The sequence below is a fragment of the Apteryx mantelli genome, chromosome 15, assembly GCF_036417845.1.
Source record: "Apteryx mantelli isolate bAptMan1 chromosome 15, bAptMan1.hap1, whole genome shotgun sequence".
NCBI lineage: Eukaryota > Metazoa > Chordata > Aves > Apterygiformes > Apterygidae > Apteryx > Apteryx mantelli.
In genome coordinates this window covers 14,847,414-14,875,057 of record NC_089992.1, presented here as the reverse complement: position 1 = coordinate 14,875,057, position 27,644 = coordinate 14,847,414, and the positions used below count along the sequence as shown (strand labels likewise).

Genomic DNA, 27,644 nt, shown 5'->3' with positions numbered 1-27,644 from the left:
TGAAAAGGCAGAGAAAAATGGTCTAAGCTTCAAAGCCTTTCTAGGTGCAATCCATTGATCAGTTATTAGTGCACAAATTGCAACAGTTAGAATTGGGAGATTCTATTAATCAACCAATTTTGGTCTTGTCTACCAGCATTCATATAAAGATATCATACCAGTCACACCAGACTGGCAGATACTGGTGGTTTGGCCAGGATCTCCTGAAAATCTCTTAACAATGCAGAAATAATTCTCATTTGGAGAAGTATCATTTCTCTACTGAGTATGTAGCTTGACTGGGAAGTTTACAACAGTTTTTAGGAATCCTTTTGATTAATACTTCAGTAGGAGGTACAAGGAACCCTTTGCTCCAAATTTACGCCTGGTCGTAGATGATCACGCTTACATAGCAATAAAATTTCATAAAGGCAACCTATGAAGGTGTATAAATTCCATACTATTGCTTGATAGGTATCATGTGTTTTTGTTGAGAAGAGTAGATGCCATCAGAATCCCTGAAATGCATATTTCTAAAATAAAAAATAAAGCTCTAATTCTGATGAAATACTTATTCTCTTTAATGGGAAGTAATAGCTTTGAAAATAAGAGTTATTCAGCTTAAAAAAAAGTATCAGGTAAATCCACTAACTAGTCATTTCCATTGAATTGAAGTATCTAGTGGTTCATGACCTCAGCAGGGAATGAACAAAGGTGTCCTCTTTCCTTTGCTACTACAAAGATATTCTTATATTTGTGCTAAATAGATTGAAAGTCTGTGATGCATGGAGGTCTACATATCTTGTTTTAAATGACTAATTATAAAGAGAACAAAATCTTGTTTTCCTGTAATATTAAGAACATAAATTCTTGAATACTAAATCCTTGAGTGACTTATTCTCAACAAAGGTGGCATACAAGTGTTGTTTTGACAGCTGTACGAGAGAAATAAAAAGGTGACAGGGGGATGGCTAATAGACAGTTTGCATATAGCTTCTGCTTGTTAGGTTGGATAGCTGCAGCATGAACAGAATCTTTTAATGATCTGTTTCTCTTCTTTCCTGCCTACCAATTTGATTGCCAGGAGGATAAGGTACATACTTTCTTTCACAGCTATAAACTAGCATTTCTTAAATGCTAAAAAACCTCACCAATACTTGAGCTGTTGTTTCCCTGCATCTCATAACCTGTATGTTGTTGAAGCTGTTCTCACACTTTGCTGTTATTGAGGAGGCTGTTCTCATTATCCCTTCCCTAATTCCACCCACCTCCCCCTCTCCCAAAAGGTAACAAGTTACTTTGAAACAAGCAGATGTAACAATTTGGAGTTGCTGGTTTATAATAACCTGAACAGGAAGGGAAAAACTCACAAATCTATCTAGCAAACTCGGTCAACATATCTTGTTGAGTGTGCTTGGAGAGTAGGAGCAACACTGATTTGGGAGTATTTAGGAGTATGAGAAAACAAACTGACTTTAAATGAAGGCTGGTAATTTAAATGTTACAACTAGAGCATGTGGGGTGTTCTTGAAGATAGAAGAGTAATTAGCGCTTCTTTTCATCAGCACAAAAATAATAAATATGTGCAGATTGCTAAAGCTTGGTGGATTGGCAAATGACATTACAACAGTTTTACTGTATAATAAAATAATAATAGAAAAAATCACAAAGATTTCATAAGGATGTTGAGAATAATTTGATGAGAACCTTACGGTTTTTGTAGAAGATAACCCACATTATACAAGATGTGCTCCAAAACCGTACAAAATGCACAAAATTGTTGCAGCCGATATTCTGTAAAATTTTGGTCAGGGAAATGGCATTTAATTGTTTTGAAAGTGAAAAAGAGAAGTCAGAATTCCATCTCTTACGTTCATTAGCGTCTTGTGGTTTCACTGTTATCATCCACAGGAATGGCATAAGGCTCAGATCAGACTGGCTTAAGTGACTGTGAAAACCAGTTAAAAGTTTCAAGTTTTACTGAAGAAAAAGGAAAAGTGTGGTAGTAAACATTTCAAACTGAAACAAAATGGTATTATGATGATAACCAACTTTAAAAAATTTCCAGTCCTTGTAAATTACTTCCAGCTTTGCCGGAGTACTTAAAATACATGAAGGGAGGAACAGAGCTTATTTGCAAGGTTCCAGAGAATACGTGTAATGCTAGGTTTAAGAAATACGAATAGGACTAAGCTGTATGTGTAAACATGTTGCAAAATTGCACTTCTTCACTTTCAGTATTAGCAGCTGTTCTTGGTAATTCAAAATTAAATGCAAATTCATCATTTTATGAAATGTATTTCATTCCTTTTACATGATGAACAAATGAAAAGAGGTTGTCACACGTACACGCTTATTAGACAGACTGATATTTCCACGTTGCATGCATTCATTTTAAAAGATATACCAAATGGTCGTAGAAATTATGGGCCAGACTCCTGCTCCCCAAGTACCCACACTAATTTTAACTCCTTCTCTAGGAGTGAGATTCCATTTGAATAAAGTGACTAAAATGTGGATTCAAAGGACGATTGCAGTGTTAAATTTACCCTGGAAATGACTCTGGAAATTCTTTTTCCAGAATACGATGACAGATTCTACAATCCTCTTGGAAGATGTGCAGAAAATGAAAGACAAAGGAGAAATAGCCCAGGCATATATTGGACTGAAGGAAACAAACAGGTATGAGTTCTCTTTATTTGATTTACAATCATTTGGGGTCTGCTGTGACACACTCAGTGTATCATATTCAGTAAGTTGCATCCATGTAAGCCTAGATTCTTTGAGAGCACTTGTAGTTGGGGATATAATTTGATGAGTTAAATTCTGTATGCAGTATTCGAAAGGATTAGAAACCAATGGGGAAATGCAAAATCAAGCTTCCTGGATTCCATCTGTCTAACCTTTAATTGGTTAAATTGCTCAAACAATTATTTTTTGACATTCCTTCTCTGTTTCTGGGTGCCATTCCCCATGCTGTTTTTACCCATTATCCAGTAGTTGTCACAGTAACCTGTCATAATACACATACTGTAAAATCATGAAATGCTGTAACCAGCTATGATCTCTAACACTGAGAACCAAATTTAATCATTAAGAATAAATAGGTATAAGCACAAGAAGTATTTTGCTAAGCAGTTTTAGAGCATTGTTTGTTTCTCTTTTATAGCAACTGTAATTTAGTGTGTACTGCCCTTAACATGTCATCTCATCACCATCATGTATCTCTTTTGTATTTTTTTAAACATTTTTCTTGGAAGACAATCTCCCCAGGACTATCATATGCTGAATGAGGACGGAGAACTTTGGCTGGTTTATGAAGGGTTAAAACAAGCCAACAGGTTATCAGACTTCTCAGATTTTTTTTTCTTCATTTGCATCTTCTTTTCTAGCTAACTGTGCCCCTTGCTATGGGTTTGCTTTAGCTACAGTATTTCTTATGCACTAATAGGTAAAAAAAAAAAAAAAACAATTCATCATAAATTTTACAAATTTAGAGTTTCCCCAAACTTAGTCCCCAAACCTTTTTACCTGTCAAATTATATCATTAAAAACTTAAGGTGGTGATAACAGCTAATATATAATCCATAAAAATACTTGCACAAACATAGACTAGAAAATACCAGCAGCTGCACCACTGGAAAAGTTTTGTAACTGTATATTGTTTGTCTGCCTTTATGTTGGATATAGAAATTAATGTTCCTTACAGTTTTTCAGCTTAGACAAGTACCTTCATTTTAGTAATTATAAAGCTATTGTTTGGATAGCCACAGCATTCACTTCACTTTCAGATAGTTATGCTTCTTACTCTCCATATTCCAACTGAAGTTCAGTAGATTTAACGTTCCTCTCCCACATCTTTGTACAAGATTCAAAATGTAGCGCACACAAAATAATCAACAGAGAAGTAATCTGTGGTTCGTCATGGCACTGTTCCAACCTCGGTACAGTCGCTGCGACCTGTGCACGGACTGCATGCTTGTCATTGAACTGCTGGAATTCACCTTGTTAGTAAATTCACTCCAGCTGTGTGTGCACATCTGGCTCTCCGTATGCATAAGTGTGTCCCAGACTTCCAAAACAGTTCGTAGTCATGTACAGCCTACTAATTCAATAGATCAGCAGTGCTGACTTTCTTAAATATACACATTTGGTAGCAGTAACTACAAAAGGAGGTATTTTGCAATGAATGCTACTAACTACTGTCTTTCTGTTTCTTATGCTAACAAAATCTAAACCTAAGCTTGTTTTGTAAGCCTGCCAAGATCGAACGTAGCGCCTGCGTTCTGCAGAGCAGGATGCGAGAGTGATCGCTCTGCATCTTTCTTTTTTTTTCTTTCTTTTTTTTTTTTTTTGTCCTAGTACTGTAGAGGCAACAAGCTTTTTGTTAAATGGCAGAGCATTGCAGGTAAACGACTATTTGCCCTTGCGTGCTTGATCAGTCTACTTACTAATAAATATGCCTGCCTTATGCATATTTAAACCCTGAAAGTTTGTCTAATTGAACACTAGTAGTCACTATTAATGTCATTTCCTGTGTGTGTATATTTATGAAATTATGAGTCAGAGCCCTTGGACAGTGCCTTGCAAATACGAGTTATTTCACACAGCACTGCTTTGAAGGAGGTCATTAGGTCTTATCCCCATTTCGCATGAGAAGAGTTCAAGACGTGATTTGCCCAAGGGGAAAGAGTGAGTCAGTGGCAGAGTCAGGGATTAAAAAAAAAAAAAAAACCCTCCTGGATCCCAGTCCAGGGTTTGGGTCTGTTGTTAAGTTTCCTGCCCAAACGACAACCGTCTTCAGAACGTTTGTTTTGATGTAAAAATAAAAATTATTTATATGTACTTGCAGTTATATGTTTCAGTTTCTGACTGAACAGTTAACTAAAAATATTTTACTCTGTTAATATCACAGTGTCCTAGCTTAACCAAATATGTTGTCTTCCTCCTCTTACACTGCTGATTTGATATGATTAGAAGTAAAATTTGTCTAAACCTTTAAAACCAGTGACAAGCTGTGAAGACTTAGCAATACATGTTCTCTGTGGTACTATACACAGTGTTTATTCAATCAGAAAGCAAATGCAAAGCAGTGTCACAATTAGTTTCTCTCCACTTTTTGATCATACAAGCTTTAATTAGAAGGCATATTGAAGGGTTTAAAGAGTACTCTGCCTTTTTCATTTTCCCTTGCAAGCCATGGCTAATTGTTCCTGAGCAGCAACTAAAGCTTTAGGCTCCCTCTGCAAATTCGGGGTGCAGCTTTCTCAGTGTCTTGCAACTGTTGCTCAACTTCTTTAGGCTGCTGGAGTGTCAGCTTCAGTCGCAGAAGAAGAGCCATGAGAATGAACTGGAGTCGCTGCGAGGTGAGATCCAGAGTCTGAAGGAAGAAAACAACCGCCAGCAGCAGCTCTTGGCGCAGAACCTGCAGCTGCCCCCCGAGGCCCGGATCGAAGCTAGTCTGCAGCATGAGATCACCCGGCTGACTAATGAAAACCTGGTAAGGGAAATGATGCTGCAGCAGCAGGCTGCGAGACTTAGAGACTTGTCTGCCCATAAGTTCTTATCACTTTTCCGGTGGCAGCCTCCCATGGTAAATTACAGGACCGCAATAGATTTGTGTAGGTAAATTAACATAAGAGAGAGACTAATGACTGCTGATGAAGTAATAATGTTGCAGGGAATTTTTTAGAGGTCTCCAGCATGGGGAAAGCTTATGAATCTCAGTGTAAGAGTACTTGTTTCAACTGATAAGCTTTATCATCCCTAGACAGAATGATTGATATCCATGGACCTCATGTTGTAGAAACAACTCTGATGGAGTTCTTTAATTTTTAAATGTAGCTTTTCTTCCTTTTTCCATCTGCTCTGCCTGAAGCTACATAGATCATCCACTGTGTTATGAGCTAGATCTATTCAATATGTTTTGAAGAAACAAATAGTTCTAGAAAAAGACACTTGGTTGGAAGTCATTTGGCTAATTGGTGTTTCTTGTTTGCTGTACAACATTTTTGTATGAAGGAAAGATCAGGTGAAACTCCTTACCTTTCTCTCTGAAGGGGTATGTTGGTCATGTGCAGGCTAGTTGATTCCTGAGGGAGTTTTCCAAAGAGGCCCACGCTGAAATGTCATTGACTTATCGATAAACTGCTCATTAGCCTGGAGTCTTCCTATAGAGTTTCTTCTTTATGACAAAATGAACCATGCTATTTTAGGAAGAAAATTCCTAGCTCTGAGTGTCATTGTGTCCTCTAAACAAACCAAGGTGTAGTCTTTCCTGCTTACGTCTTTCCTTGCATCTTAGTACCAAAGATTTTGAGGAAATCAATGGGTAATTCGGCTGATAGATCAGGGTAAGCTGTTATTGGAAGTATGTTCATAATTGAAAATATATTACAAGTTTGTCTCAGCAGTAACCATCTCCAGCTGGAAAAGGTGTATGGCAAATGTTTCCATCTTGGACAGCTCACTCCTGCTGCCTAGTTATATATTATGATTTTTAGTCTTTTTTTTCCCCAAGAGAACTACTCATCACATTATGAGTTCCCAAGACAACACACAGTCATGTAATTACATCCCAAAGGAGTTCTCTTTATTTTCAAATACAGTGAATGTAATTTTACTTGTTAAATATAGACTCGTTCCTTAGTATTTCACTTCAGCTGTTTGAGCCCATTCCACTTTGGGAATATGTTTATTTTCCACTCCTATCCCTGTCCAGATGTGATATTAGAATTTCAGTATTCACTGCGTTGCCATCTTTATTAGCATAAGAAAATGTCCTTTCCAGATTCTCACACAGGTTATAATCTAGACTTACATAGTAATACTTCTCACCATTTTTAAAAGATTTGACCATTCTGCAACTCATCTACATTGGCTTCTCTTTCTGAGAGGCTGGAGTGAGCCCCGCACGTAAGAACTAGACTACCTAAAAATTAGAGATTCTTGACCTTGTTTTAGCCTGATTGTATTTATACAGTGCTTACTGAAGTATCGGTGTCTCAAAGGGAGGGAGAAAAACAATCCTGTACCTATTTTTACAGTTTTATGAGGAGTTGTATGCAGATGATCCCAAGAAGTATCAGTCGTACCGGATTTCACTTTACAAACGGATGATTGTATGTAGATCACACGAATCCTGTTTCTCTGTTGTCTTGTTCGCTGTTTCTGGAGCACTAATGAACAGCAGGCTGCCTGCCTTTTTCCCTCTCCGAGGAACCTCCCCTGCAGAGAGCTTCACGATGCCGATTTCTTCCCTCACTGCTTTTTTTGTTAGTCTGAGTGTCCTCTGTGTAATCTCAGTGTCTCTCTTTGATGCACAGTTTTTGTTACTAATATAAGTCTTGCACTGTGATCAAAGTGGTTTCTTTTTGAATACCACTTAAGGATTAAAAATGCCTTTATGCCTTGAAAAAGAGATATGTGATGCAAAAGATGCTCAATTTTCAGATCCACATCTTTGCTTTAAAACTTTGATGTATTTATGTTCAGCTCAGCAAATAGAGACCTGATCCTACAGATAATTATCAAGAAGAGTAATGCCTGCAAATGTGACTAACCCGACCCTAGTCTGAATTTGTTCACAGATCTGTTTGCAGTGCAGTTAGTCCGAGGTTTTATATTAACATTTTGCAAAAATGCAAAATCCGAAGGATAAATTGGAAATAATGGGAAAAAATATATTTCCACAATAATTAAAAGTAGGCTAGCAAATAGAGATTGTACTGTACCTAAGCTTGGAAAGAATATCATTTATGAGATTCCAAATATTAACGAGATGTGAAATCTATTTATTTTGTTTAGAGGAACCATAGAAAGAAGTTTTTTTCCTTCTTGCATATCTGTTGTTGTTCAGAAACCAAATCCCTTCACTAATATTTTCAAAACAGTCAATCAGACTTTTTTTTTTAAATTAATTTCAGTAGAAATTGTTATATCTGAAGATAGTTATGTTATTAACAGGATTTCTTCTGTAAAAATTTTTACCACTGTTTTGAATATGAAGCATGCCCCTGGTTCTGTTCTTTCAACAGGTCTACAATCTTATGTTTAAGTATGTTATATAAGGTTGTGAACTCTTTACTGTGTGATTAAAACCAATTTTATGCCTAATTCTCATTTTTTGTCAATGCTGCACTAACATTTTTCAGTACTTTTAAGTAAGTTGTGGTTCCTCTGAGTTTTTTGATGCAGAGAGCTCATGGTACCTTATCCATGTCAGTGCCATGAAGAATCAGGCTTACAAAAAGAACATTTTTCTTTTAAGCTGCTTTCAAACCCTTAATCTGAAATGGCTTTCAGGTTTTTTGAGCTTGAGGTTTTGCTTCGGTTGTAAAGACTTTCCATTTTCTAATTACATGATTATTTCATGAATACGCTACCATTGCTCACAGAATTATTCAAAGATAGATTTCTGGGGATTGTTCCTTTGAAAGAAAAATGCCATTTTATTGCAATACTAAGTCTGTTAGCTGCTAGATATTGTTCGAGTACAGAATAAAAGGATGATTCCTGTAAGAACTCTGTTTCAGTCTAAGGAAATGTTATGACAGCAAGCAACAGGGAGATGGCAGAGTGTTGCGAGAAATGTCATATGTTTGGATGCCTGATGTTTGAGTAAATTTTAATCCAATTTATGTTCTTTTTCCAGATTCCTTTTTTATATTCCCTTAAAATGAATAGGTTTGAATAACAAGTCAGTCCTGAAGACATGAGTAAATGGTGCAGAAGTACAGGCTAGCTGTTAAGTAATAAAGAAAAGAATTTCACTGAGGCATTTGGAAGAGCAGAGAGGAAGCATTAGGGAGATCTGTTTGCAGCAAAATGTCTTCTACTCACTATAAGACCTGACCAAGTTCTGAATGTCTGCAGAATATACCTGCCTAGGAGCTTTGCCTTTGTCATGCTGCACATAACTTAATAATATTTGTAATATTTGGCTTGTGTTATAGGCAGTGTACCAGCTTGCAAACCTCAGCCAGAGGATGGCACTACTGTTCAGCTTTCCTCACCGTCTTGTAATTCTAACAGTCCTGGTTTTGTCTCTGTCACAAGTTTTGGCGTTTTCTCATACGTTAATTTTTCTCTCATCTTAATTTACAGGATTTAATGGAACAACTTGAAAAGCAAGACAAAACTGTTCGCAAGCTAAAGAAACAGTTGAAAGTATTTGCTAAGAAGATTGGTGAACTTGAAGGTACTTTGAGAGAAAGCACAGATTTTGTTTTACTTTTTGTGATCCCATTGTTATCGTATCCATCTGTCCTAGCTGCCTTGGAGGGCATGGGGTCTTCGGTAGCGTTTCTCTTAACTGATTCCAGAAACAGGAGATGCACTCGGAGCTCTGTGTGTTCCTTTATAAATATGTTGAAGATTTGTTGTATTTTAAAGCGGTGAAAAAAAAGATGGATGTTGCTTTGAAACATAAAAATGTGAGAACGTGTTACCTGACCTCTTTGTGTACTCAAAGACATTGTCGGTTTTTGACAAGACAAAAGCTCTACTAAATGTGAACCAGGCAGAATTAACTTCCCCAGTTTTCTTTTGATTGTGAATTTCTGTATTGCTGGAACTGCGAATGCTGAGATTGTCTTTTGCTGCCTGAGGTTTCCTTTCCGAGTTGCTGGCCAGATCTGAATGTGAGAACACTGAGATACAAACTAAGCTTATTTTATTTTTGTGTGGGTCAAAGTGAGTTGCCTTAGGATCTCAGGACTGGTGAGACAGAGAGTTTATTATGCCTCTGGATAAGTAAAGTTATTTTAATTGCTAAAAGCAATTAATAGTCTTATAAAGTTGAAGAATTAATTCATTTTTAAATAATCCTTGCCCTAACCCTTCAGAAGCTTTTTTATTGAGTACTAGGATTGAAATTAGTGGCTGTGTAGTCTTCAGTGCTTCCGTTTTTGAAAAGAACAGTGCAATTAGTGGTATCAAGTTAAACCTAGATTGACAAGAGTATATTATCCTTTAGTTACTGGCAGTTTTTCTCAAGCTTCAGTTTGGATTTCTGCGTTCTCTGTCCCATTTTACAAGAATAGACATTTAGCACATTTACAGATTTCACAATAGTTTGCAGAAACTACATGCAGCTACAGGAGGGTTATGAGAAGAGGATGTAGCTTTTCTAGGATGAAGTCTAACGGTATGCTTTTCAAAAATATACTTGCTATCCGATCAAGTGGAGTGTAGGTGTAGAGTATGATTTTGTGAGGTACTGTATGCAGCAAGGTGGATATTTCATATATCCTTCTGAAAGGTTACCCAAGTGGAGTTTGCTATTACAAAGTCTTTCAATATTGTTTGGTTACTTCTCTGGATAAGATCACAGTAGTGTTCATATTGTTTTTACAATATGGAATGGGAAAATGTTCTTGAAAACATTGTTTAGTCTGCGTTTATTACCGAAAATAACTTAGAAAGGCTGTGTTTGAAAATGTTTTGAAATGCAAGTTTTTAGGCAATACAGATCAAGCTTGAAGCATGCTGATGTTTTGCTGGACAGTTAACAGTGACCTCTGCAGTATTAATCTGTGATTATGTGATTAACTGCTATCTCTTGACCCTTGCGCTTTTATGTGATAAAATTCAGGAAATCAGCAGTAATTCTGTATTAACAGATGTGATTCACACACTTACACTATTCTTCAGGGGAAGAATGCTAACCTGAGATACATTTATCAAGAATCTGTCTTTTTGTTTAGTGGGTGTTTTGTTGCTAGGTGTTAGCTGGAACCAAAGAAAAACATTCCTTAGTTCCAAATGGTGGAGTTCTTCCATAGAAATGTAGTAGTTTTCTGTGGTATGCACTGGTTTCACTGGAAAACGTTTTATCATTTCTTTTTCTTTTCCCTTCTGAAGTGGGCCAGATGGAGAACATATCACCTGGACAAATCATCGATGAACCTATTCGTCCAGTTAACATTCCGCGGAAGGAGAAGGACTTCCAAGGGATGTTAGAATATAAGAAGGAGGATGAACAAAAACTTGTCAAGAATCTTATTTTAGGTAAATATCTTTCTCATTTCCAACCTCCTCTGCTCCCATATGGTCTGAAAAATGAAAAAGAGAACTATAAGAATCTAGAATTTGCATTATGGGATGTATCCTTTAGTTTACTTCAATTTTGACAGTGTTCAGTTTGTATATTAAACTAAATGAAATGTCTGCTGGAACATAATCTCACTTCTTGATTAGTGTAACACCTATTGATGTGTCCACATATTTTTTAGCAGGCAATTATGCTTTCTTTTGTTCTGACAGTTTGCTAAGAAAATGCCTCATATTTTCTTCTTAGTTTGCTCTTAGTTTGCTCTTAGTTTGCTCTTAGGTTTCACTGGCCATACATATGCAATTACTGGGGACTGGGGAGGTTGCAATTACCACATATAACACTTTCCAATTAACTTAACAAAATAATGTATGTTTGTTTATCCCAAGAGCTGAAACCACGCGGTGTGGCTGTCAACCTGATTCCAGGATTACCAGCATATATTTTGTTCATGTGTGTACGTCATGCGGATTACCTCAATGATGACCAAAAAGTGAGGTCACTGTTGACATCCACTATCAACGGCATCAAAAAAGTGTTAAAGGTTAGTTAGTCCATTTGGTTTAGGAAAATATTACTTGAAATTTGCTTGTGCTTTTATGTTAGAGAGAGAGGAAAAGGCTTTCAGTGAACTGGGTCTGGATTTCTGATCAGTAAACTCCTCCTGAAGTTCCAAATGTTGTATAAACAAGCAACAAATTATAGTGATAGCATTTTCTTCACACAATAGCACAGATGCTTTGAATCAATGAAAAAAGAACTATATTATTTTCATTTTGAACAGTCCTCTTCCTCTGGAGCTATAACTTTAAAGCTTTGAGTACAGTCATTTGCATAACATGAGTCTTTATAAATCCTGTCCAGAACACTTAATGCAAATGTTTCATTTGCTGTTTTGGTTGAAAGATTTGCTCATTTGCTTCATCTACAGATTATATTGATGATAATATGTTACTGCCTTAAGTCCTTGCAGTGAGTGGCCTAGAAAGGTTTAGGCCAGAGGTATCTTGAAGGCAATATTAAGTTATAAATAGGTTCTTTATGCAGTTCCCTTTATGCTTCACGGAGCTTTTTTAGTTGTTAATTAAAACAGCTGTGCTCAAAACAATCATTTAATTAAGCTACACGTTTTGGAAAAAAAGGTTCAGTAGACAATTCTGCAGGAGCTTAGATTTTTAGGGAAATTTTTGGACATTTAAGTAAATAGAGTGCATGCTATAGAGGTCTAGAAACTTTATTTACAGAAATAGCCCATACTAGTTTCTGTGTTCTTTCAGGAGGAGGTTTTTTTTTTTTTTTTTTTTTTTTTGTCCCCCCCCCATCAGGCTGCCAGAATGGTTATGACCTAAATGACATTCATCAAAAATGAATTGCTTTCCACTCCCTCTTCTGGCTATGCCTCATTACCATCCTTCGTGTTGGGCTCTTCTTGCACCGGGTGTCATGCCACAGAATGGGTGTTTTGGGAATACAACCGCATTGCCCTGTGATTCTGCACAGCGCTGTTAGCGTGGATCTGTAAAATACAGAAACGTCATAGCAGTGGAGGAAATCGTATTTTGAGTGTTCTTAAAGAATGTTACAGAAAATGGGGGGGGGGGGTAATGGGTTTTTGTCAAAAACCTTGCTTTTCAAATCTGTTCCTGAAATACACCAAGTTTTGCGAAACATCAGAAGCTGAGGAGCTACAAGAAGAAAGTGGGTTTGAGCTGCTTAATTATTTATCTAATGTTTTATTATTTTATCCCTCTTACCAGTCTTTGTTGAAATGTATTTGTTTTTATTTCCAGAAAAGAGGTGATGACTTTGAAACTGTGTCATTCTGGCTATCTAACACCTGTCGATTTTTGCACTGTTTGAAGCAATATAGTGGAGAAGAGGTAGGAAGTGCTCCTATTTTGGTTTCTTCTGCTTTATAATACCACTGCGATCACTACTCTTTAACAAATTCCTGTAATAGTCCCTTAAAAACAGCTACACTGTTTGGAATGATGGTGATGACTTCAGTAGAAAGCACAGGGAGATAAGGTTTAAACCGATGTCCCTTTATCACAGGCTAGGGGGCCACAGGCTAGGTGGCTTTGTGCTCCTGAAAGTGCTAACTCAGATTAAGCATGAAAATCAGGTTCCTAGCATTGTGTTGTTTAGTAAAGATTCACTGACCTTCCTGTGAAGAAGGTCATATTAAGCACTTTAGCGGTGGTATTGCAGACCAATTTCAGTTTGAAAGCTATGATATGCCTAATTCCTTCTTCAGATTTAACTGGGATATTGGCAGAAAGTGGCCAGATAAGATTGCCCATGCTGGAGTGGGAGGGAAGGGCCTTGCCTGCCGGAAAGCCGGCAGAGTTTATGCCTGTGTCAGATACTTGAAGCTTCAAGTCCAGGAAGCAGACATTACACAAGTCATAATTGAAATGCAAACTCTAGCGTTAGTTGCAATCAGAACAACTTCAAAATTACAATTTTGAGGGACTGTGAATATTATCTTGAAAGTATCATTTGTCAGTTGCATGAAAACAATATAAATACTGGTGTTGCATAATGGTTTTGTGTTCCATCAAAGCATTTGTTTATGTTATTTTATGAATGCAGGGATTCATGAAGCATAATACACCTCGTCAGAATGAACACTGCCTCACTAATTTTGACTTAGCTGAATACAGACAAGTACTGAGTGACTTGGCTATTCAGATCTACCAACAGCTTGTCAGAGTGTTGGAAAACATTCTGCAACCGATGATTGGTAAGGCAAAGATTCATTCCTTAAACTTCATGCCATAGTAACAAAAGGAGAATTGTGATGGTGGTAACGTCTTGTATTTCTTCCTACACGGTACAGTTTTGTTAATAGTTCTGCTGATACTCTGTTTATAGATGACAAGGACTACACTGAACAGGTTGGATTAGCAGAAAAAAAGAACTGTGGCTAGTTCTTCTGACAGAATAAATGGATTTACCTTATTAACACTTGTCATAAATCATGTATTTACAGGAAGGAACCACTGTTAGGACAGTCTGACGTTCATTGCCCTGTGTGTTGGGAAATGTCCCTTGGAAAAATTGGACTTAATTGTATGAGAATTCATAATGAACATGGAGAAAAAGTAGCTGGTTGTCATTATGGACAGCAATCAGCAGTGAAATAGCAGTGACAAAGCTTATATTCAGAGAGATTTTTTTCATTAAAAGTACCTTCCATTTTTCTTATCAGACAGTACTTGCACACAAATTTTTGTTAACACTTTCCGATCACACCACTTAGAAGAATGGAACAGCTCTTGGTTTTCTCTGCTGCTCATCTGACCATTTTGCTGAGCTACAGTCAGATCTTCCTTTCAAATATACATGCTGGAATCTTTGTAATAACCCTGTAAGCATAGATTTTGCAGAACATAGTGGGGCACTGAGAGGACTGCTGGAAATCATGGTAAAGTGTGACTAGAAAAAAGCCCAGCCTGCTCTCTGTGTGTAAATACTAAGTGTGAGTAAATACTAAGTCTCGCTGGTTTGCACAGTTCATCTGCTCCTAGCTAGTTTTTGATTATTATAATAATGTTGTCAACCAAATACAGTTTCAGGAATGCTGGAGCATGAGACTATCCAAGGTGTCTCAGGGGTGAAGCCAACCGGGCTGCGGAAGAGAACATCTAGCATTGCTGATGAAGGGACCTACACTTTGGACTCTATTATTCGACAGCTGAACTCTTTCCATTCGGTGATGTGTCAGCATGGAATGGATCCAGAGCTGATCAAGCAGGTTGTCAAGCAGATGTTCTACATCATTGGGGCTGTGACGCTTAATAATCTTCTCCTGCGCAAGGACATGTGCTCATGGAGCAAAGGAATGCAGATAAGGTAAGACAGCTCTTTTCATCCTTCTCTTGAATGTGCTTCTGGAAATCATAGTGAACTCTTGACATTGCAGACAATTGTTTTGATGGAATGGCAGATATACTTTAAGCATTTCTTATTTCACACACAAACAGTTGCAGATGCTGTTAAACTGATTTTGAGGGGTTCAGTTGAACTCCTCAGAGAGGTTTCTCTCTGTCTTCCAAGGAAATTTGGAAGGAGTAAATCAAAAATATTTTGTTGACAAGCAGGAACCAGAATTGTAGCTGAAATGTTGATAGTTGCTTCTTTAGCTTTTAGGGAGGAATAGCAAACATGCCTGCTCTGTTCTTTGTAGGTTGGTGGCTCAGTGGATACCTGCTGTGTTCAGGCATATTGTAATTTGCTGCTTCCTGCTGTAAAGCCATCTTATTCTATTCTTGCCCTTGGCATCAGTTGTCCAATGAATTCTACCAGCATATGCCAGGGAATTTAGCCAAGGCATTCCAGTGCCTCAAGTAATCTTGAAGAGCCTCACTGTGCAGTTATATGGACAAAATCTTGTTTGTCTTTCTTCACATACTTGTCACACTCCTGCCAGTAAGAGGAACAGTGAAACAAGTAGTTAGTGGAAGCCTTTGGCCATAGTTTCCAACTGTTTTAAAACTCAAATTTTCCTTTCTTAATTAAAGGGAAATTATATGAAAATAAAATTACAAGAAATCACGACTGTGAATTACAAGAAATCAAGGCTGTGAAGTAAAAACATATATGGACAAAGAACAAACTGTGAAAGAGAAATTGCAGTCTCTTTTGATTTAGTCATAGTCAAACATTAATGTCCTGGTACTCTTACCTCTTTGTACAGATACAATGTGAGTCAACTTGAAGAATGGCTGCGTGATAAAAATCTGATGAATAGTGGGGCTAAAGAAACACTGGAACCACTCATCCAGGCTGCACAATTGTTGCAAGTGAAAAAGAAAACGGACGAAGATGCAGAAGCCATTTGTTCAATGTGCAATGCTCTGACTACTGCCCAGGTAACTGAACTCTCAGTGTCTTTTTTTTTTTTTTTTTTTACTGTCACTTGTGAGCACTTCTCTGCTCTGCTAGGCATGCCTGCACTGCTGTCACACATGAATTGAACATTTGTGACTTTATTTTGAGTTAGTACAGCTAAAACAGTTTAAATTAGAGGGGATAAAAAGGAACGGATCTTTTCTGAGTCTAAATTTCAAGCTAAACTTGTCCAAATGAGAGAGATCTTGATTGACTGTGCAGCGTGTAATACTATACATGGTCTCTTAGATTGTGAAAATGCACAGGAAGAAATCTTCACTGACATCTCTGTACTCTGGGCAGCTCTGCCTGGGATACTAGGAAATTATCTTTTTGGCATCTGAGTTAGTATCCAATTAAATTAATGGATAATTCACACAGAGCTGTTGTTTCAGAGTCTGCATTCAAAAGTGTTATATTACTGTACCCATTAGCCTCAAAAAGACTGAACCAAGTATATCTCAGTAAACAGCACAGCTGAAGACTTTTATTTATGAAAGCTTAGACTTTGTACAGATAAGTTGCATTTTTTTCAACTATGTTACATGTGCATAGAGTGGATTCAGTTATTCCTAAATAAAAGCGTCTTGGGTGATTACTAAACATTCTCATCTGGGAAAGGAACAGATTTCTCTCAAAGTGGTATCAGAACTAGCAGTTGCACTGATAAAATGATTTTGATTTAGAAATTCATGTTACTGGAAAACCTGCAAGTTTTGCACTGAAGTTCTAATTCCACGTGCCTCAATTTTTATAGCTTTGTTAAAAAGTGTTGTTTTTTTTTTTTAAATAGTATAATGTAAAAGGCTAAAGAGAATTTTATATAAGCTGTAGATGTTTAGCCCTTGTTATTATTTAAAGCCTTTGTGTTGCAGTTCTTTCCTCTGGTGGTTTTAGCCCTACTTTTAAAATAACACACTCTCTTGAAAAGCAGTGAAGTCACAAGACTCTCTTGAATGGAAGCAGGGGGAGGTCATAAGTATAGAGTCAAAATCAGGTAGAAAAATTGAGCGTGTTTCTAGCAGGTGTGGGAATACAATGAGTTATTTATCATCTGATTTTCCACAGTTTCGCATTTTCCACACATGTGAAAATAAGAGTTTCTGCCTTCAAAGAACATACAGTCTGAAGAAGACAGATTTATAACATAGCTTTAAATAGATAATGAATCAATAAAGCAAAAAAGAATGAATACTTGTAAAGAATTTTCTTTTCAAAATAGCTAATTAAAAAATGTATTATTAGGAACCATGGATGTGCCTGTTGATTCATCAATAAAATGAAACTAAGAATGTTTTTTCTTCTTCACAGATTGTAAAAGTTCTGAATTTGTATACTCCAGTTAATGAGTTTGAAGAAAGAGTCTTGGTATCATTTATACGTACAATACAGGTATGGCTATATCTTTTCATCAAAAAACATTCCACTAGTTCTAAGAAACCCACTGATGAGCCAAAACAAGTCATGTCCTCAAACATATTCAGGAATCTCAAGTAAACTAGACTTTTTAGCTGTACTTGTTTCTCCTGTGTTGAAAAGATGATGTCAGACTTAAAATTTTAAGTATTCGCAGTTTACTGCTTCCAGACTTTCATAAAAATGTTACAGTTTACCCCTCTGTATGTGCGAGATTTTTCAGAAAATGAGGGATTTTTGTGCTTATACAACTTTGTGTATGTAAACACTCTTGTATGCCCACTTTTCAAGTGTTAACATTTGTATATGCAAATTTACTTTTGTCAGACCTGTGTCTTCATGAGAGTGCTTTGAAAACTGAGGCCTGTGTACGTTTCAGAAGTTCTTCACTTAGCCCTTGTAATTCTAAATATACTGATGAAAACAAAAGAAAAGCAGCCAGTAGAACAAAAGAAAAGAAACAAAGATGGTCTTTCTGGTCTGTCAGAAGTTTAATTACATTACTAGCAGGATAAGGGAGATTAGAAAGGCGAAACCGAAATAGAATTTTCATTCGATTTACTGAAAAAATGCAGTAACCAGATAGTGAGCAAATTCTACCTTTTACAGAGAATCTAAATATCTTCAGGTTGCATCGTAAGGGGAAGATATGCAGAGTTGAAACTACCCAAAGTTACCACAGTATAATGGCACAGTTGTTATAAATGTTTCAGGTCAAGTTGCCATAGGATTTGTGTGTGTGTGTGTGTACACATGACAATACACGTAGATGAAATACTACCTCATTGCAAGATGATTATTTTTATCTATGAGGGAGTTAAATGCTAACGTAATCACTTTCTTATCTTTCCAGATGCGTTTGAGAGACAGGAAGGACTCTCCTCAATTGCTCATGGATGCTAAACACATCTTTCCTGTTACCTTTCCATTTAATCCATCCTCTCTGGCATTAGAAACCATTCAGATTCCAGCCAGCTTGGGCCTGGGCTTCATATCACGTGTCTGATCCCAAGGATGCGCTGTCAGCGATAGATGGCTCCTCAGTTGCTCAGCATCTTTACCCATTAAAATCTAGTGAGCCACTGAAAACACATTTTCTGAACAAACAGTATATATATGCCCAGATCTGTAGTAAAAGTAGCTGGAAAACTACATAAGAGCACCACAGATAGAAGGCTAATAGAAGGATGTGCATTTGTGTTAAGTCATTACATTTATGAAGACATTACTGACTCATACATTTCTGGAGTGTGGAAATAGGGCTTGGGCAAAAATTGTGTCTTAAGCTGTCTAGAGACGTTTTTAGATCTTTAGTAACATATTTAAATAGTGTAAATTAAACTCCGTGTGTAATCTTCTTGTAGGCAGGGACCAATAAGGACATCACAGTCCTGAACATGGAAGACTTAAAAGTAAGGCATTTTGTAGTAGAATACACAGTCACTTGGGAGCCTGTTACATTTAATTTGTAAAAACTGGAATGGAGAAACAAAAACTGGCAATATATACAATAATTTCTTAAACCACTTCCTTATTTATGTCAGTTTGACATAAATTATAGTGATAAGTCTTATAGCTTACTACATGGTATAACATAGGTGGTTGTTTGTTAGTACTGTGGTTTACCAAGAATATTAAATCGCTGCTGCATATTGTGTTCTTTTTAATGTATGACAGTATCATATTAGGCACTAAAAACGAGATATGTCACTTTTTGTTGTCAACCTTGTTTACAGTCCAATGCAGTCTATTACTTTAACTGGATTTTTGCAAATGTTATCAAATATCACCTGTAAAGGAAAATGGTAACTAAGCACAAGTAGCACACTGGAAGTTACATGCTTAGGTTTTTTAAAGTAGTTATCTAAAAATACAGTATGCTGAAGCAAATGATCAAAAGTCAATCATGATGTTAGTATTTATTTAAATTTTGTAGTTTGTCCAATGTTTTTCTTTCTTTGTAGACCCCAGAGACAACAGTCTGTATTTTTAGTATCATTGTCTGTTTTGTTTTGTTGCCACTTTATAAATTATATTCTTTCATACTGATATTTGAGAGGAAAAATATTGATACAAAATTTCTGCAGTAGCCCAAGTCTCATGTTCTTTGCAAAGTTGGCTAGGAAAAATATTCAGTAAGTTTTGGCTATGATGCTATCATTTGACTGTGATTCTTGCTTATATAATGTTCTGAGACCCAGAGTGCAGAACTAGAAACTGAGTTATTTTGGCTATTGTACATCTTACCATAAAGATTTTTCCCTCTTACATGCCTTAGATCTGTTATATAGAATTCACATTTCACAGTGTGCAACAATAAAGGCAGAGGCCTTGCTTAAGGTTCCAATTCTGAACTTTAAAACATATAGTTTGTGGTGTATAGCTCAAATGTAACATGTAAAAGTCACACATATTACTCAGTTGCAGTGTGCAATATTTTTAATGTATTTTAAAAATTAGCAACTTAACGTTAATTTCTTTAAAAATATAGAGAAATAATCTAGAGGTACTTATCAGTTTGCCTGCAAACACACAGAATAATTTTTGCTGTTAAGCAGACCAAAACATTTCAGTTGTTTAACTTGAGAGGTAGACATGCTGTTCATATGGTTGCTGATAAAATCTGTAATAAAGACAGCCTAAACTTTGTCAGTAACATTCTGAAATGCTCATGTTGTTTTATTTTCAATGTGTATGCCCCATCCTATGTTTGATGGATCACATGGATACTTTCAAGAACCTACTATTGCATTGCATAAATACTTTGAATGAGCCTTGCTAAATGATTTAAATTATTTACCTGTGCATAGCATATCAAAATCTCTTTTTTTCAGATGTTACTTTATTTCTGAAACTACAGCTACTGTAAGTGGCTCCAAATAAGGTAAAATATAATAATGGTGGGTTATAGTAGTTTTTTACTTTTAGGGTACTGTACTTGCGGGAATGTAATGGGAAAGTCTTCACATCCAGTAACAAGGTTAGAGAGAAAACATGTGAGAACATGCTGACCTACAAAATTTTTCTCCTATTGAAAAACAAAAAAATGGCATTACAGTATGTTCGTACTGTAGATCAGGAAAAGTGTCCAATACTTAAGCAGTAGCATATTAAAACGTATGCCTAAATGTACTTTTGTTTATTTTTAAAGTTTGTTTACCTGTAAAAAGCCTTATTGTATCTTGTTTCCTTAAAAGAAAGTAGTGTTAGTAATTTATAGGTATTATCCTTAAACTCAGTGGTTTGACTGGTATTACTTTTATATCACATTAAAAGTATATGCTGCTTGACATGTTTTAAAGGAAAATATTTTTAAGTTGAAATAAATGTGTAATTGGTAATTCATCTAATATTTTACATGGCAGTATTTTACATGCACTTTTCAGAAGTAAAATTTTAGTGTTGGTGTATAATATAAAGTATCTTTCACCTTAGGACTAATAGCTCTTTAACCATGGAAACTAATGCAAAATTATTTTAACAACTTTTTTTTTTCCTTTGAATCATGGTTATGCTCTTTTAATGTGGACATATCTTTTATATTTTAATTTATTATCTATTGCTATAATAGATTCTATCGGATGCTGGAAAATACTTGCCAATGTCCCATTAGAATTATACAGTTATTCTAGAGATTTTGCACAAAAATTACCTCATTCAGTTTGTTGTATATTTATTCCAGTGATCATTTTATTCTGACATTTAGAGCACCATCTTCTATACAAATTTTAACAGATTGCTTCTCAGACTTTGATCTGGAATGAAACATGAAAGTGCTTAAGTCCATTAAATGTGATCAGTCTAGCCTACCTATCACAGGAGAAAAACAGGATCAGCATCAATGTTGAACAGTGGATTTATATCCAGTAACATTTGTTCCCAACTTGAAAACACCAGCATTTGCAATTTGAAGATAATTTATGATTTAAACTGAACACATTTCAAATGCCATACAAAAACTATGAGTAAATTATTTTTTTTTAAGATGCTGATAATTCATCTGGTAAATAAAAGCCTTTAATGATAGGTTTTCACTAGATACCACTGAAGTACATGGATGAAAACCAAAATATTATCAGAATGACCTGAGCTCTGATCTGTTGTAGTGTCTGATGTTCTACTTAGTAAATGTATGCATCATAAAAACTGTAGCCTATTAGCTATCACTGGAAACTGTCCAAATAAAAATACAACTGTAAGATTTGCTTTGTTTTGGGGTTGTTTGTTTGGGTTTTGGATGAATACACAGATATGGGGCTGTCACACTTCTGACTCTGCCTGTCCAGCTGGATGCCTCCTGCATCCCTCCTCCTTTTCCCAAGTTTTCACAGACTTTCTTTGGACTAAATGGATTACAAAACTGTCTTGTCTTTTGTCCCAAACCTCCTCTTGGGGCGTCTTTCCGTCTGTTAGCCATTATAGATGTGCTCTAGCTGCCTTGTCTTGGAGCAGTGCTGGTCTCCCTCTCTCCTCACGCTCCCTGTGGTTCAGGTACACACACCTTGCCACCTGAATGCTTTGAATTTCTGTGTGTGATATGTAGTAAATGTAACCTGTCCTGAAATGCACGGATTTAGACAAAGTAATAAGCTCTGTATGCATTTTTCCTCAATAGTTTCTTCTGGGATGTTCTTTATATTATTCTGTATATTGTTATATCCTGTGGTTAAGTCAGACACCTTTGGGTTATTCAGCGTCCTGGTCCTGCAGCTGGTTGTCTTGTCTTCTCAATTACAAACTTACTGTTCTGAGTTCTGGATTAGCTTGTTTGCTCTTCATTGGTCCCTCCAACAAAACCGTTCCTCCCTCCCCATTACTCTCTGTAAAACCCTTACAGTGTTTTTCCTCTCCTTCATTTTTTGCACAACTCTAGGAGCTTTTGAAGATCCTGCTTCGTTAGTTCTATTGCTTTGTCCTGCTTTGGCCACTTTAGCATATTCATTAAGAATTGGTTGGGGTACGGTTCCTAGGATTACTGATTGAACTGCGTTCAGATGTTGACCCCTATCTACAGTCTGTTTGCAAATGGTGGACCTAATGCTCACAGGGAGGTATGAAAATACAGGAACTTCATAATTTCTTAACATAAATCAGAATTCATATACTGTGTGCTAGCAGATTCCCCAGATGATCTCATGGTTTTACTGTTGACTGTAAAGGGAGTTGTTTAAAACCTGAGGGTTGTATAAATACGCACCCAGATACCGAGAGCATGACATAAATTTCTGGGCATATTTGAAAGTATTTTGTGTGACATAACCCAGTTCTGTCAGGACCATTTGTTACCAAAGACTAACTAAATGCTATTAAAATAAGAGTTAAGATTTGTAATTCACTAAAATTCCTGTACTGTGTACTAAAATTTCTATAACTGTTTCACCAGGTTTGCTGTATTATGAAAGCTCTACAGTATCAGGCTGGAAGGGAGGAGTAGCAGCCCTCTGAAATTCAGATCTGCTTTAAGTATAAGACCTGCTAGTGCCCTAAGCTTAGCACATGCATTTCGAGGTTTTTTATTTCATTCTAAGTTTGTTAGAGAAACACCTTCATGGTGTTTTACAGCCAGGTGATTAATATTTTTGTTGTTTTTTATTTGCTCAGGAAAGGCTCTCCTCATAATCAGTCTGGCATCTAGCCAAGTCATAATTGTTTATTAGCAAAGTTTTATCCAAGATGCCAACTGTACCCAGTAGCATTTTAAGGCACCTATGTGTACGCAATCACTGAGGATGCTTCGTGCCCATAAACAGCCCTGCACACTTCAGCATGTTCTGACTGGTTTAGCAATGGGTGGCGATAGCTGTCGGCCCCGGACTCCGCGCTCGGGAAAGCGCAGCGGGGAGTTGGGAGCAGGGAAGGGTGCCCAAACTCCTCTGCGCTTCTGAACGCCTCCAGCCACTGCAGGTGGACACATAGCCGAGGCAGGCGTATCTTAGGCGGCCCTCCGCCATTCCGGACTTGTAAAGCTCGTTTTGCAGCTCCTGAAGTCACCGCCTGCCCCTGCCCCAGGACGCGCTCCAGCCCCCGCGTGCTGCGGAGGAGGCAGCGGGTCCGGGCGGCAGGCGGGGCGGCTCCCGGGCCGCCCCCGCGCCCTGCCTGCGGCGGGGAGCCGCCTTCCCCCCCGCGGGGAAGGGCCCGGCCCCGGCGCGCAGCCAGGCCGGCATCCGGGACGGCGCTGCCGGGCCGGGGCGGCGGGACGCCCCGCCCCGGCCACCTGCCCGCTGCGGAACCAGCGCCACCACGTCTCTCCCCGCGGGCGGCGGCGGCGGGCTCTGCCCCCATGGCGCTGGCCGAGCTGTACACCCGGGTGAGCCGGGCGGGGGGCGGCCCTCGGGGTCACCGGGCTCTCGGGGCTGGGGCGGCGCTGAGGGAGGCAGCGGCCGCCCCGTGAGGGGACCAACGGCCGCCGCGCGAGGGGAGGGGGGAGGGAAGGCACTGCCGGGGCGGGCGAGGGGCCGAGTCGAGTGATGTGAAGCTCAGAGGTGCTTGTACAAGCTGCTCTTGTTCGATTTCAGCATCAGTCAGTTATTAAAATTTAGAAGGAAATTTAGAAGTTTCTTAAAATGTTAATTATTTATAATAAGAATAAATATTCTTAATAATTGTTAAAACATTCTTAAAATGTTAAGTCGGTCTCTCACTTCTGTTACCGATAAAATTTGCTGATTTGGGAGCTGAGGGAGGGAATGTGTTGCCTGCAAGTAAGAGCGCGCCAGGAAGGCCGTTCGCGTTTTGATTCTGTATCGAAAAGTCCGTAAACAGCTTCTATACGCTAATTCATCGCTTGGTGCTTTAACATGGGACTGAGGAAAAATTCGGACTTGCTATTGCTTGTTGTAGAAAGCACATCGTCAACGTGAGGGGCTGGTCAGTGAGTTTGCATGGTCGTGTCTGCTGTCACACGAATTTCTTGTGCTGATGCTGTTTCTAAGGCTGTGTAAATGTCAGATTTATTTTAAAGATCGCTGTCACAGGTATCAGGTGAGCTAAAGCAAATCTGGAGAAACTATAAAACTCCAGGACAACATCTTTTTTGAGACTTTTAGTCTTTTTTAGACAAAGGTGTCTGATAAGGTAGCAATAAGGCGATTTTAAGGTTTAACAGCAGTTCCGCAGCCACTGCATCACGGAGTGCTCTCTCTTTTCATGTCAATATTGAATATGATTGGCAATTTTGGAAACAAAACAAAGATTCTTACTTCTAAATGCAGCTGGTGTATTTTTTTTCTCAAATTTTTACCCATTTTTTCCTGTAGTCACCATAATGTTGTGACATATAATTTGTTTTAACTTTAAATAACAAAAAGTAAACAACATGAACATATATTACTAATTTATAACCCTGTATCTCTTTTATCACAAAACCAGATATCATAATAAACTCCTGTTCAGCCTTTTGCTGCAACGGTATGTATTCATTCATTGCATTAATGCCGCACTCTCTGTGAGCAGCTGAAAGAGCAAATGCATTTTTATTTTATCAGGACTAGTGTTACACAGGTAAAGGGGAGGAAAGAGGGTGGGTGTAACTTGATACGAAAATGAGCGAATTCCCTTCTGTTTACTTGTAAGGCAGGGTTTGGAGAAACTGAACTTTGGTAGGCTGGGTACGTTTGCCAATGGAGGCTCCTGGAACCACAAGGACGTTTTTGAAGAATAATTACTTTGGTCACATGCTGTTTCTTTTTTCTCCCTTCCTTTCTTGTCTGTGTACTTCAGTTTCTTACATGGGAACGTGGTAAGTTCTCCTGAGGCTATTTGGCTGTGATATTCTTGACTTACTTAGAATAATAATAAATAAAGAATTCCATTTAAAGGCTCTAAATAGATATATAAATATTTTAAAGGGCCAGGAAAACAAGATTATGTGAGAATGATACAAATAAAAGTTGATTTGTACTTAGATACACACAGAAAAAGCCAAGATAAAACTGACTTTGTTAACCATGTCTTTCATTTGCCTGTTAAATGGATGTTTGTGAAGTTTTTTTTCCACTGTGGTCAGATAGATGAAAACGCTGTCATCATTACAGTTTGGGGTCATATGAAAAAGTATGAAAAAAGTATGAAAAAGTTCCGTTGTATGAAAAAGTTCCATTATGCTGAAGACATCAGCTATGAGGCATTGTGAAAGTGGCTGAGGTTTTGGTTGCTGTTCATCACCTGGCGTACACGCCAGGCTGACGTATGATTGCCCAGAAAAGTGTAGGAAACTGAATCCTTAGAGGTCCTCAAAACTCAGCCGGAGAAAGCACTGAGCAGCCCGACCTAACTTGTTGCGGGTCCCTGCAAAAGACCCTCTTGTCCTACATTGTTCTGGGGTGGTGCTCGGAGGTCGGAGTTTGGAAAGCTGCTGTTGAGGTATAGTGTGGTTTGCAGGAACGTCTGTAGGCATTCGCCATTGGCGCTGTACTCTGCGGGGTTCGGTAGGGTCCTCAGGATGGAAACCCTCATGTGCTGAGGATCTGCTGGAGCTGCCAGGGCTTCCTCCAAGTTAGAGAAGAAAAAAGTGATCTCTGCCAAAATAACAGTTGCAACACAAAAATAAAAGGTCCTAGGTATCTACGGGTATGTTAACACTTCATGAAATCCTTGACTAATGTTGATTTTCCAAGTACACAGTTGCAGCAGTTGTCACAGTATTATTTAAATACAGGACAAGGTTGGTACAAACAGACCGTAGATATAGCTAGGACGGGGGAATTAAAAGAAGGTTTCTGGCTATCAGAACAGAAAGATGCTGGAACAGGATTTTATGACGTGATTGGTAGTGACAGCAGGGACTGGATACAGTGATCTAATGGTTCTGTGCTCTCTAGTGTTACTTTATCACAAATTAGGAGAGGTGGCCTGTAAGAAACTTTGTAGTGGAATGTACTTTATTAGGATTTTCATGCTTTTTTTTCTGACACCTCTCTTCTTCCTCTTATCTTCTCCTTACACCCAAATACATTCTGAGATCTATGCAACACAGTGTAAAAATATTTTGCATCAAGGCTTAAGGAAGATGGTGACATGTCAACAAATGGTCTCAAACTGCAAATCCTGAATATGATTTCAGTGTTATTAAAAAACGGTATCTGTTAATGCATTAGGGAGGCTTTCAGGGATGGCACTGCTTTGTGGAACCCTGGCAGGAAGAGGAAGACGTGCTCCACATTAGTGAAGGGAACCCTGGCTCTGGTTCCTCCTAAGGTTGCCAACTGTGTTGTGTCCTTCTGAGGAATGTTGTTTCCTATAAATTCTAGGGCAGAGGATTTAAAGACATTGCTAATATTTCAGCATTTTAACTTCAGCATAGGAAAACTAGATGGTCTGTACAGGACAAAACAAATTTGCTGGTAACCCAGGTAGCCCAATCTTTGACCATCATTTTCAGCAGCAATGAGAAGTCATTTAAACATGATACTATGAATTATAAATGGAATTGTCTAATATTTTAATATATAAGTCATCAGGGTATACATCCTTGTATTGCCAGCAATTTTAAATACTATTCTTTTGTATTGCAGTTAAAGTTGAGTGCTTTTAAATGGGTATTTATTCAGTAATACCTGAACTATTTAGTCCATACCCTATGACAACAGCATGGGAAAGGTAGGCATGTATTGCAGTGGATTGTCATGTATCAGTACTTTACACTCAGCATCATTTATTCTTGCAGAGTTTAAACCTTTATACCTCAGACAACTAGAGGTAATTTTATTGTTTGAATTCTTTGAACACCTAAAAGAAAATTAAAGTTCATCCACTTCCATTGGAAATAAGTGCTTTTAGGTACAATGTGTTCTTCCTGAAGCTGAAGTACCTTACTGGGAATGATTCCAGCTGAGCCAGCTGGTCGCTTGTAAATAAAGAAACCTGCCAGTAGTCTTTGAAGTTTGCGGTAGAACAGGGGAAGATGTTATTTGGAGGTTATTCTGCAGTCCTGTGAGAAAAAAGGTAGCTGTGTAGAGGCTTTCTTGTGTATACATCTGTGCTTATGGCAGAATGTTTTTTAAGTTCAGTATCCTACATTTGAGTTCAAGGAAGTGATTTTCTAAATTCTACTAAATGAGACGTCTTCTCTGGTACTTGCTTGCTCATTTGAATTCTCCTAAGAATCAGAGGCTTTGCCATAAGTGTATTTTATTCTCTTTGTTCAGTAGTATGGAGCTAGAGGGCTTGAACAGCCTGGCAACAGCCTGGCCCTTGTTCAGCTTCTTGCACTCTGTTGTTCTGCAGACTTTATACTAAGCAAGAGTAGTATAAGTATGTCTGAGATTAGTCTGTTCTCGTTTTTTTTTCTTTTACAAAGAAT

The 27,644-nt window shown here is 37.8% G+C and overlaps 2 protein-coding genes across 2 annotated transcripts in view; both read left to right on the top strand.

The window, feature by feature from the left end:
- MYO5A (myosin VA) overlaps positions 1 to 21,548 on the top strand; it is a 93,784-nt gene extending 72,236 nt beyond the window's left edge. The window contains exons 29-41 of the mRNA XM_067305795.1: positions 2,561 to 2,661; positions 3,240 to 3,320; positions 5,281 to 5,479; positions 7,026 to 7,100; positions 9,085 to 9,178; positions 10,843 to 10,989; positions 11,422 to 11,576; positions 12,823 to 12,912; positions 13,628 to 13,778; positions 14,608 to 14,890; positions 15,735 to 15,909; positions 17,240 to 17,320; positions 18,198 to 21,548. Of these exons, the coding sequence (XP_067161896.1) occupies positions 2,561 to 2,661; positions 3,240 to 3,320; positions 5,281 to 5,479; positions 7,026 to 7,100; positions 9,085 to 9,178; positions 10,843 to 10,989; positions 11,422 to 11,576; positions 12,823 to 12,912; positions 13,628 to 13,778; positions 14,608 to 14,890; positions 15,735 to 15,909; positions 17,240 to 17,320; positions 18,198 to 18,350 (1,785 nt within the window). The 3' untranslated portion in view covers positions 18,351 to 21,548. The remainder of the gene's footprint in view (positions 1 to 2,560; positions 2,662 to 3,239; positions 3,321 to 5,280; positions 5,480 to 7,025; positions 7,101 to 9,084; positions 9,179 to 10,842; positions 10,990 to 11,421; positions 11,577 to 12,822; positions 12,913 to 13,627; positions 13,779 to 14,607; positions 14,891 to 15,734; positions 15,910 to 17,239; positions 17,321 to 18,197) is intronic.
- Positions 21,549 to 23,624: 2,076 nt separating this feature from the next.
- MYO5C (myosin VC) overlaps positions 23,625 to 27,644 on the top strand; it is a 39,571-nt gene continuing 35,551 nt past the window's right edge. The window contains exon 1 of the mRNA XM_067305276.1: positions 23,625 to 23,651. Coding sequence (XP_067161377.1) covers positions 23,625 to 23,651 — 27 coding nt within the window. The remainder of the gene's footprint in view (positions 23,652 to 27,644) is intronic.